Below are 11,517 nucleotides of genomic sequence, written 5' to 3' on the forward strand. Positions count from 1 at the left end.
TTCTCTAGGATGTGGGTGAAAGAGCAGACTGTTGATCATGTTCTACTTTGGACTTTCGCCTTGTGTCCAGAAGCTGGGAGGAGATGGGACTCGCAGGGGACTTCCCTTATGCTCCTTGTTGGGAGAATGGGGCACATACTGGCAATGTTGGGACTGAAAGAAAGATGTGATCCCATGGAAAATTCCTTTTCATCTGCTGTGAGGCCACCGGGTCTCCAGGGACTCTCTGGGTTGGCCTTCCTGCGCCATCCTTCCCAGGTGCCAGTCTCCTGGCAGTTAAGGCTGAGATGATGACTTCATCTTCCACTGTGTATTTCAGGGCCCTGTTTGATTATGACCGGACTCGGGATAGCTGCCTGCCAAGCCAGGGGCTCAGCTTCTCCTATGGTGACATCCTTCATGTTATTAATGCCTCTGATGATGAGTGGTGGCAGGCAAGACTGGTGACCCCACATGGGGAAAGTGAGCAGATCGGTGTGATCCCCAGTAAAAAGAGGTGAGCTGTCATGGTCATGATGGAGGCCTTCCGTGCCCTCTTCTTGGTATTGATTTCCTTGTCACTTATGATACTAAAAGGTGCTTCAGGGCAGCTGATGTGCTTTGTTATTATAATTCCTTTTTGGTAGCAAGGTGGTGTTCAGGATGTGGTTATGACTCAGTGAACTAAAAAGTGGCTGCTGAGACCATGCACTGGCAGTAACAGGACTTCTTTCTGACTCCAAAATAGGGTGGAAAAGAAAGAGCGAGCTCGATTGAAAACCGTGAAGTTCCATGCCAGGACGGGGATGATTGAGTCAAACAGGGTAAGTGGGGATCCCCAAGGAAGTCAGCCAATATGTGAAGAGGAGTAAGAAACCTGGAGTCTGTCTGGTAGATGAGAGAACTGGGGCATACAACAGAATCTCTTTTTTTTTAGGGAGCTGGCTTTGTGCTATCCAAATACTGACTACTTTTCAGAAAGCAGAGAAAGGGCACTCACAAACCTGTACTCTTCCCCCTGGGTGACTGGTTCTGGAAGATGTATTAGAGTTGGACTGTCTGGAAGGCTGGCTTGCTTGGAGCACATGAAACCACTCGTGGGTGTCTCCCTGGCTGTAGACCCTGGTGGAGCTATGGGGACCCTGAGAAGAATCTGACTTCTTCATCCAGCCAGGAGGGTCAGCCTCAGAGCTCTGGCCACCCTTCAGTGTGCAAATGAGGCATGAGGGCCCTCTCTATTCACCCCTCTTCTTCTGTGAGCTTCACAGGCCAAAGAACTTCTGGAGCAGTAAAGGGAGGAGAGAGGGAGTAGATGGCTCCATGTATGTCAGTGGCACCTTAGGGCATGTGTACAGGAGGCTATGGGGACCTTTGTCCTTTAGGAAGTACTAGTGAGCGCTGTGAGTCTGGCTTGGGTAGAAACCTCTAACAACCCTACAACATTTTCTTGTAAACATAATTTTCCTCCTACATCAGTTTTCATTTAATCTCATAGACTCCATTTGTGAGAGATGGTCTTTTATTTAGCTCACCATTGTCTCCATTTTAGTTTTTCTTGCATGCTTTAAAATCCATTGTTGTTTTTTTTTCTGTCCTTCCCCTCCATCTTCATGTTCTTTCACAGTCGATCAAAAAGAAACGTAAAAAGAGTTTCCGCCTCTCTCGAAAGTTTCCATTTTACAAGAGCAAAGAAAACATGGCCCAGGAGAGCAGCATACAGGAACGTAAGTAGCAGCAGGGTTCAGAGAGCAGACTGCCCACAGCCCCACCCTCGCCACCTCATTTGTTCCGCCCTCTATGAGAAACTGGGGAAAGTGTGTGTGTGCGCAGGTGTGTATGTGCGTGCACATGCTTCTTTGTAGTCAGGGTAGAAATTGGTCTGTGCAAGTAGACGCTGGTTTTTTTTGTCCAGCTCCTCAGTCTGAAAGAATGTTGGAGGCTATGAGTAGAACTGGTCCCAGGGCTGGTCTACCAGGATGTCCCTGGCCCAGGGAGTGCCAGGCCGAGCTCTGCTGTGGTGGTGATGAGCAGCTCTCAGCCCTGGTGTCAGGTACAGACAAATGCTTTTTCAAGAGAACCAGGTGTGAGGACTCAGTCTTTCTCTCCTGCCTTCTTCCACTTGTGTTTTCTTTTCCTCAGCATCACTCATCTGTGTCAAGAGAAGAGCCTTTTCTTCCCTGGACACCTGGAGTCAGGCCTACTTCTTGAATCACATGCATGTGCATATGCACCTAAGTTATCATGTGGCTCTACCAGACTCACTGTCATCCCAGAGTGCTTACAGAGCCAGCTTTCAAAGTAAAATCCTTTCCACTTAAAGGAATTGACATGGAGGGGTGGAATGCCTCAACATTGGCCAAATTGTCCGAAGATGTATTGAGAAACAAATCTGGTTTGGTAGAAAAGGCTATAAAGCTGAGCTAAAGGAACTTTTAAGAACCAGTTTGACCCCGTGAAATATTCTTATTTGCCATATGTTTCAGAAAATTACTGCTGTGACCCTAACTTTAAACACCAGGTCAGGCTGGTGAAATATTTCTCACATGGCTTATGAATTGTAAATCTCTCCTCTTCCACCTCACAAAAAAGGGTCTTGGTGTCCCAGGCTATGGAACTGGCAGGAGACTGATTAGTTTTGTTAGGGACTTCTTCTAGGCCAAACTGATTCACGACCCTGGTACATGTAGGTCACTGCCATCTGGGGTGGTAGCTAGTAGATGCAGGTGTGCTGTCATCCAGATGGAGGGTATGGCTCACTGTCCTGGGGAGCTAAATAAGTACTGGGTGCAGTTGGCTCTGCTCTTGAGCTGCAGGAGATGATCTGGGACAGTTGCTTGAGGTAATGTCACCACAGTTCACTGGATGAGTCCCCGGACCTCTGCGGTGAGCCCAGCCTGGGGAGGGCACTGGGCAGGCCTAGCTAAGGGCAGTGGGTTTGCTTGTTGGATGAGAGTTGAAAACTGCCTAGTTCTTCTCCAGAAGCTGAGCTCTTCCCAGGTCAGCTTGCAAGGCACACCTCAGCCTACATGGAGCTTTCTCTGAGCAGTTGGGACAGTGTGGGTTGGGACTGGGTGATGACACTTCTGCCTGCCTCCCTGCCGCGCTAGGGACTCACTCCCCTGAGCCCCCTCAGAGGGAGATGGTGATTTTAGGGGCACAGCAGGAGCTGGGCTCTGTAACCACAAATTGAATCAAAGCAGGTACTGTAAGCCTTGAAAAGTCACTGCCCTGCTTGTTGGCCTGTAGGCTGTAGACCGCCTAGGAAGGCAGTCCACTCCAAGGCCCTCTGGCAGTGAATTGGGGCAGTGGGAGTCCAGGCATCTCCTCTGACCTGGGATGTTCTTTCTTTAGCAGAGTTCTCCACCTCACTGTGGTTATAGGTCTTCATAGTATTTCATACTTCTGTCACTAATGCTCACCTAGCTCTGTATTCTTCCTTCCCCTTGTCTCTTTTCTCTATTCTCTCTCTTCTCCCCAATTCTTTCCCTCCCTCCCTCTGTCCTTGCTGTCTGTGAAATCAGGACTTCCCTGGGTTAAGTGACGATTATTATGGAGCAAAGAACCTGAGTAAGTCAAACTTCCACACTATTAACTATATTTCTGGCATGAATGGAGATGCTGGGGTTGGGGGTGCAGGGATGTGGGGGAGGGGGGAGGGTGGTGGGGGCAAGGGTTTGTGAGCCGGAGGAGGGACAAGTGGCTGTGAATGTCACGCTTTGGCTCTGGACCCCTGGTGCCCTTAATAAAAGCCTATCATTCATATTTATGTTCTCCTTTTGTCCTTGCAGTGGTGGGGAGCCATTTTGGCACCCCACCTTAGAAGTGAGGCAAGTTTATCTCTAGCCTGTTGAGGTGAGGGGGGCCCACTGGTCAGATTCTTGTCCCAGTGACACAGCTCTACAGAATTGGGCTCAAAACTGGTTTGAGTTTCAGTCTCTAACTAGGGCCAAGAGTGCTGTGAAGCCCTTTACCCAGCATGTACCTGGGATGTCCTAACTGGTCCAGGGGCCTCAGCAAAGCACGCCAGCTTTGCCCTGGAGCATCTTTACGGGGCTGAGCTGGTGGGAGCCTCAGCAGCATTGAGGGACCATCTATATCTAGTGCTTCAGCTTGGGAAAACTGACTGCCTCTCCTCTCCAGAAAATGGTCCTAGCATGGAACACAAAGAGGCTTAGATGAAAGGGCCTTAGTTTCCCTGCTGTGCACAGAGGTGCACATACATGCAGCCATGCCGGGCAGCTTCTGCCAGTGTGTACTCTCCTTCAACAAGTAATAAGGGAGGGAAGGGAAGGGAGCTTCCTCAGGGGATTCCTCAGGAACTAGCTATAGAGGGTGACTCAGCTAGGTCTTCCTCGGGGGCCACAGCATATCTCAATTGAGAACGGTGTTCTCTTGGCTGAAACGAGCACTGTCTCTCCATAGTCTGTTGTGTCCATGTTTCATCTTCATTCACCTGTCGTCTTGGGAGCGGTGGGCTCTGTTTGGGCCACACTGTGCTCTGGGCTTCCTTTGAGTGCCGCTGATCCCCCCATACTCAGGTGTAGCAGGTCCCAGCGGGCTGAGACAGAAGGGCCATCTTGTCTTCCAAATGTTATTCATCTATTTGTTGTCAGTGTGTTTTGACAGGTGTGTCTTCTGGTGGGGGAATGCACTCCCCTGTCACCATAGAAGCCAGGCCCTCCTGGGTAGCGGTGGTGGGAGGGCTGTCAGTCCATGCACTGGGCACCAGCATCAGCCACTGTGACTGCACGGCCCACCTGGTGCTTGGCCCCTTAGTTCTGCACTGCAGGGCCCATGTCTTGGGGAGGTGATGCCAGAGCAGCATCCCGGTCCCTTGACTTCTCTTTGCTCCTGTCACTGCCTTTCCTTTCCAACTGGTAGCCTTGGGAAATGAATTTTGAGATGGTATTTGGGAGCCACCTGAGTCCTTTCATTTGGCTCAGATAAAGGGGCTGCTGCCGAAGGATGGAAGACTCATAGTGTATAGGGAGGGACCTGGCAGATCAAGAGGGCTTTGGGGACAAGTATGAGGTGGCCAGGGGCTGTGGATTGGAGCTGTGCCTCCCAGTGGCAGCCTGGATGTGGCAGGCCTCCTATGGCCTGATGTGGTCAGCAGCTCAGTGTCTCACTCCTGGAGCATTTGAGTTTTGTACTCGTGTGACCTCTCCGTGGTGTGTTCTGAACCGGAGTCTCTTTCTTGTTGGCTTTGCAGAGGGAGTGACATCCAACACCAGTGACAGCGAAAGCAGTTCCAGTAAGTGTGTGTCATGCTGCCCCATGTCATGTAGCCCCACCATGCATCCCAGCCGTCCTCATTCCGGCATTGCACAGCTGCCATGTCTGTTCAGAGGCTAGTGCTCTTTTTAGCCTCTGATGTACACTGGAGATCCTGGAAATGCTGTGGCCATTTGGTCCTTGTGGGATAGGATTTAGGCCATGGGTTCAAGGAGACTGAGCTCTGCACTTCTGGCCAGAACTTGATTTGAAAGCATCCCCAGTGCCCTAGGAGGGTGGGCTGCCAGTGAGTAAATCCCTGCTGTGGGTATTACGGGCAGTAGGTGCTGCCAGTTTTGTGGATTTGCTCAGGGACTGAAAGAAAAATGCTTTCTGTGGGGTGTTGTCCTAGCCTTTGTGCTGTGCAAAATGGTAAGATAACTGCCCAGTATTCCTTCCAAGATGCTCTGACCAGGTTAGAGAATCCATGATTCAAACCCCGTGAACTTTGGCGGCATTGGCCTCTCAGGAATTAAGTGGCTGGAGGCCCGTGAAAGCTGCCCTTGGGGCCCAGGCTCAGAGGAAACTTGAAAGCAGTTACCCTGGGCTTGAGGTACATATTGCTGCCTTCCCTCACTGCTGTCAGCCACTCGAGGACCTCCAGGCATCTCATCAAATGGCGTGGTGACTGTCGTAGGAAATACACATTATTGTTAGGATATACAGGGCCCTGCCAGGAGGAGAGAGCAGGGCTTAGCTTTGTTCCTGAAGGGTGCTGGGGACCTTATCCCAGCCTTTTGCCACTTTTCTGGATACTTCTTTTGGTGAAGGGGTAGTGATAGATAGATCCCTGGAAGGGCAGAGTTAGGCCAAAGATTTGGGGACATGGACAGTGTGTCTTGACCAGCTGAAGCTTCCCTGTGAATTTTACCAGAGCAGGAGGGCAACTGAACACAGCTGACTGTTGCCTGTCAGACAGTTCCTGAGAAATGGGGGTTTTGGGTGGAGATTTTATGGCTTCTGGGTCACGTCCCTTTGGTCAGCCATATTTCGCTGAACAAGAGGCCCCCTGACTCCTGTCCAGGGGTGGTGAAGGGCTTCCTGTGCTCAGTGGGTAGCAGACAGGCCTACAGGGAAGGGGTGGGCATGTACCACCTGACGAGGCTGCTTACTGGCAGAGGTGGGAGCAAACTGAATGTGGCAGGGACATGAGGACATGGGGAGTTAGATTATAAAAAGCTAATGATATGTTACATCTAAAAATGATTTATCTCCCTTTTTTGTTGCAGAAGGACAAGAGGATGCTATTTTGTCATATGAGCCAGTGACCCGGCAAGAAAGTAAGCCCCCTTCTGAGAGTCCTGCCTTCAAACTAGTCCCTGGTCATGGGGCCCAACACAGCAGTTGGCTGTGGCAGCAGAGGGACAGGGGTGGTGTGTGGGGAGGTGCAGCCTGCTGCATGCTCAGCCCCTGGCTGCTTCCTCCAAGTATCACAGAGAAGCGGGGAGGAAGGCCAGCCAGTGGGCACCCTGGCTTTGCTCACTGCCTGGATGCCTTCCTGCAGCCAGGACAGATTTACAAGGACAGCAGAGGCTGATTTCAGTGGGTGTGGCCACTACTAAAAGAAAGTCCTGGTCTCTCCCTCTCGTGGCTGCTCTGAAAAATCCTTGCTCAGCTGCTGGTGCCCATGCAGAAGTGTCTCCTGAATCTTGTAAGGGGAGATGCTTTTGATTTCAGACTTGCCTTGGACTTAGATATTCCCAAATTAAAGGCTCTCTGATGTCTTTGTAGTTAGAGAATGGCTGCAGATGCTCTGCCCTGTCTGAGCGGCAGTCCCAGAGCCTCCGTGTCCCAGGCAGATGTTGGAGGTAGGACACGCTGTCCAGTTGGGGACCTTGCTCACCATCTCTATGTACTCTTTTTCCAGTTCACTATGCAAGGCCTGTGATCATCTTGGGCCCAATGAAGGACAGAGTCAATGATGACCTGATTTCAGAGTTCCCACATAAATTTGGATCCTGTGTGCCACGTAAGAGGCCAGGAACACTTTGGGGGGAAGGTGTTGGTAGCCTAGGAGTTGTTGCTCTGCTGTTTTATGGAAAGGCTCTAGGGCTGGGTTCTAGGATTCTCTGGGGACATGGTGCATCCAACACCCTGGAAGAGATTAGGCAGTAGTAGGTTCCCCCAAAGTTGATGGCATGGGGAGGGCTGAGTCAGCAGCCTGGTCTGCTTGCTCTTTTGGAGAGAAGCTTGAGCAGCCTAATGGCACGGCCCCCAGGATGGCTCGTTAGGTTCACTGGCCCACATACTCCATGTGCCAGGCTCTGCCATGTCTTGGTCCAGGAAGCCCCACCTTTCTGGTCTACTTTAAGGGACAGCGAATCACCCCTGTGTGAGATCTGGTGGTTCAGAAGAGAAGTAGGGAAGATAAACCTCTTCCCAGCTGTTCCTTCCCCTGCCCCATCTGAAAAACACTGGCAGGACCCTGAGCCCCAGGTGAGAGAGTAGCAAATCCGCTCTTGTGGCTTGGGGCAGGCCATTGTCCTCGGGGCACATGGTCTCTACCTTTCTTCCTTCAGATACTACTCGGCCTCGGCGTGATAATGAGGTGGATGGACAAGACTACCACTTTGTGGCATCCCGAGACCAGATGGAGAAGGACATTCAGGACAATAAGTTCATCGAGGCAGGCCAGTTCAACGATAATCTCTATGGGACCAGCATCCAGTCAGTGCGGGCAGTGGCTGAGAGGGTAAGGAGAGGGGCAATTCTTGGCCCTGCTAGGTAACCTTCGGGGAATGCAGAAATGCTGCTGCCCAGGTTGCACTTGGCTCCATCCTCCCAGCACAGGGCCCACCAGGCAGCGCTGCTGACCGAAGCCATGCCCACTGCACACCTCCAGCCCCGGGATGGAGGTACCTGTCACCTATGCAGCCTACCCTTGAGTGCCACCCACCTGAATGGGGACCTCTGCCTGTGTGGCATGTTCTGGGTAGTAAGAGCAAAATGTGGAGCCTGGGCACTGCAGGGGTAGAATCTGCCAGGCTTCCCTGGGTCCCTGGGTTCCCTCCAGGGGGGACATTGGGGTTGCGGCTAGGTAAGTGCTTGGGGCTGTGGAGACAGGGACCAGGCAGGCTCATGCCAGTCTTTGTTGGGCAGGGCAAGCACTGCATCTTGGATGTTTCTGGCAATGCCATCAAGAGGCTGCAGCAAGCTCAGCTTTACCCCATTGCCGTTTTCATCAAGCCCAAGTCCATTGAAGCGCTTATGTGAGTATTTGCTGAGACTCAGGCAGTCCCAGCTGGTGAAGAGCTCTGGAAGGGAAACAGAGATGAAGTGGTTTGCTGGGTGGGGGTAAGACCCACGGAAGCTCAGCAAAGCCTGCGCCCCAGCTCTGGCCAATGAGGCTCCTGATCCGGTTGGGCTTTCTGACCTGCAGAACTTGAGGAAGGCATGGAGCAGTGGGCCACGGCTACTCTCAGCAGCTGAGTGGGTTTTCAGGGAGCCTGGAACAATCCTTTATGTAAACCAAAACAATCTAGTTTGGGGCTATTTGTCTCCCATGTCTGGCAGGGAGATGAACCGACGGCAGACGTACGAGCAGGTGAATAAGATTTATGACAAAGCCATGAAACTGGAGCAGGAGTTTGGGGAGTACTTCACAGGTACGAGCCCCTGCTGCTTGGTGGGTGGCGGGGGACTGGCCAGCCCCTCCTCTGTATGTGTCCCCAAGAGGCTGGGTACCTTGCCGAGTTCCTGCAGGCTTTGGGGCTCCAAGCTGTCCAAAGGGCTCGGGTTCCCTCCCACCAGCCAGTGCACCAGAGCCGTTTCAGGGTCGACCACCATCAGCCAATGCTGCTTGAGATTGTTGTGTTCATTCTGTCTGCGGCTTCCTACTAGGTTGCAGGCTCCCTACGTTACTTGTTTCCCTCCCTCTGAACTCCCCACCCCATCCAGCCCTTGGCTTTGCATGTTTAGATACTGCGTAAACGTTCAGGGAGGTGTTCCAGTTGTCTAAAGTCCAGTGCACTATACGCATGGGTCGGCGCTGAGAGCCCTGGCTCATAGTGATGCTTTTCGGGTGAGCGGGGGTGGGGGCGACTCTCAGCTGGACGCTCACATCTCAGCCTTTGGAGCTCCCTCTGCTGTTAGCGTCTGGGTCCTTGTGTGCCAGGCTGACTTGTGACCTAGAGCAGATGTGACGGCCCCAGGAGCACTGCCTTTTGCCACAATGGTGGCCTTCAGCTTCTTGTCTGGATAACCAAGATTTTCCAGGTCTTTGAGTAAGGCTGCTTTAGAATGACCAGCTGCTGTCCTCCTGGCAGCCAAGAGTGACATGAACCGCAAGGTCTGGCATCTGATGGGTGCTCGGTCAACATCTTTGAACGTCTTCATATTCATTGCTACTTGGTCTTACTGTCTCAACAAGCTGACTTTAAGCCTTGAATCTGGTATGCCAGCCAGCGTCTCTTGCCGCCCTCAGCTTGCAGCCAGCCAACTGGGGCAACCCAGCCTGCGTCTGGTGTGCATCTCATGCGACTGAGCTGTGGGGTAATCGGGATGGGCTGCGTTGCTGGGCTTGGGGGGTGCAGAACATAGTAATAATTGTGTTTTCCTTTTCCCTTTAGCCATTGTACAGGGTGACTCACTGGAGGAGATTTATAACAAAATCAAACAAATCATTGAGGACCAGTCGGGGCACTACATTTGGGTCCCATCCCCTGAAAAACTCTGAAGAACCCCCCCCAACCATTCTCTTGTGAACAGAAGAAATCAAGTCCCTCTTCCCTCCTCCTTCATTCCTGTCCCCACTGGGAGAACAAACGACTACTGTTCTTGTCCCCTTTTTTAGCTATGTCAAAAAAATTGAGTTTTCTAGTCCTGTTCTGTTTTTTTAAATTTTGGTTTTGTTTTAGTTTATTTTTGGGGATGATGCCATCTCACTCATCGTGTGGCTGTGCCCATTCCCGCATGGACCTTCCCCCAGCACTAGCACTGGTGCAGACCTGCCGGAGTCATTGCTTCATCCAAACCAAGCAGAGCGAAGAGAAGAGAGGAGGACTGATGGAAAGACAGACTCGGGGCAGCTGCACGGCTTGTGAAGTGAGCTCCACGTGCCATGGGACAAGGTGCTCCTGGGCATGTCTACCACTCTGTACTGCTGTCATGCAGCTCCGAGCGGCGCAATGTAATGGCGACAGAAAATATTTATATATAGATATATATATATATGTAATTTATATAAAATATATAGAAATTATTATATATATATATTATACACTCTCATAATATATATATATTCACACACATTTGGACTAGAAAATCTATGGAGACTTCATCAATGGTACTATGTTATTAGAGAAATGCTTTAATTTTCATATTCCAATTAGATGGCATCTTCTATCCCAACTGGTTGGGGAGGGATTGAAAATGGTAGGTAGGAAGTGTTGTACCAAGGCCCTACATTTGGTCATTCTCTTGAGAGCTGGGATTTTCTCTGGGAGAGAGTGAGCAGGAGGCCTGCAAGGAAGGGCCTTTGCCTGGGGGTGAGAGGGTTGGAGATTTGACCCTAAAGCAGCTGCTGCCCTTGAGGTGCAGTCAGCCCTATGTGTGGAAAGAGAGAATGGCTAAGGATGCTCCATATTAAATTGCCTATTGTTTTATGCCACCTGATGTGTCTGCATGAGAGGTTTCCTTTTTGTTCTTTTTTAAGCTGCTGTAAACCAAAACCATGTTGTGCTACTGTGTCAGCCTTTCCATTATCCCCAGTTTTACTTTTAACTATTTAAGTGAATGCGTAGAATTCAGTTTCGTAGTGTTCTTGAGGCTCGTGCTGCCTGGGGGAGCAGGCCTTGTGATCGAGTGGGGGGGCTGTCCAGGCAGCAAGAGGGAAGTGGGGGCTGGGAGAATGGGGGGGTGCAGAAGCTGGGGCTCTATTGCAGCGGGTCCCCTCACTCACCTGCCAGGGACACCTGGGGCCCCTTTGTGGGGCCCGGTGAGAAGGACAGCACCGGGCGTGGCCAGCCGAGCGCCAAGAGGTTTAACTGCAGGTGTTCTCCCGCTGCCTTGTGCCCCATCACAGCCCCTCACTGGCAGCTGGTACCTTACTGTTCCTTAGGAAGAAAGTAGACTCTGATGCTGTCAGTTTGAGCTGAGGAGCTAAGATTCCCTTACTGGTGAGATGTGAAACCTGTTGCTTCTTCCCAGACTCAGATGGCAGTGACTGTGGTCAAGGAAGTTGTTCTCCAACCACAGGTGCAGGGGGCAGTGTGGCTTAGGCCCATCCTCAGCCCACTGTGCTCTTCTGACACTGCCAGGCCTCCC

General features: G+C 51.5%; 1 protein-coding gene across 5 annotated transcripts in view; it reads left to right on the forward strand.

The window, feature by feature from the left end:
- Positions 1-10,861, forward strand: part of DLG3 (discs large MAGUK scaffold protein 3) — a 57,223-nt gene extending 46,362 nt beyond the window's left edge. For 3 of the 5 annotated variants that reach the window (XM_037002789.2, XM_017670895.3, XM_017670896.3), the window contains 10 exons: positions 320-496; positions 728-803; positions 1,604-1,703; positions 5,192-5,233; positions 6,483-6,533; positions 7,121-7,222; positions 7,773-7,945; positions 8,353-8,462; positions 8,767-8,858; positions 9,822-10,861. In XM_037002789.2, coding sequence (XP_036858684.1) covers positions 320-496; positions 728-803; positions 1,604-1,703; positions 5,192-5,233; positions 6,483-6,533; positions 7,121-7,222; positions 7,773-7,945; positions 8,353-8,462; positions 8,767-8,858; positions 9,822-9,928 — 1,030 coding nt within the window. In that variant the 3' untranslated portion in view covers positions 9,929-10,861. Of the gene's footprint in view, positions 1-319; positions 497-727; positions 804-1,603; positions 1,704-3,500; positions 3,547-5,191; positions 5,234-6,482; positions 6,534-7,120; positions 7,223-7,772; positions 7,946-8,352; positions 8,463-8,766; positions 8,859-9,821 lie in introns of all 5 variants that reach the window. The other 2 variants (XM_037002790.2, XM_037002791.2) reach the window with 2 other exon arrangements.
- The last annotated feature ends 656 nt before the right edge of the window (positions 10,862-11,517 follow it).

The sequence above is a fragment of the Manis javanica genome, chromosome X, assembly GCF_040802235.1.
Source record: "Manis javanica isolate MJ-LG chromosome X, MJ_LKY, whole genome shotgun sequence".
NCBI lineage: Eukaryota > Metazoa > Chordata > Mammalia > Pholidota > Manidae > Manis > Manis javanica.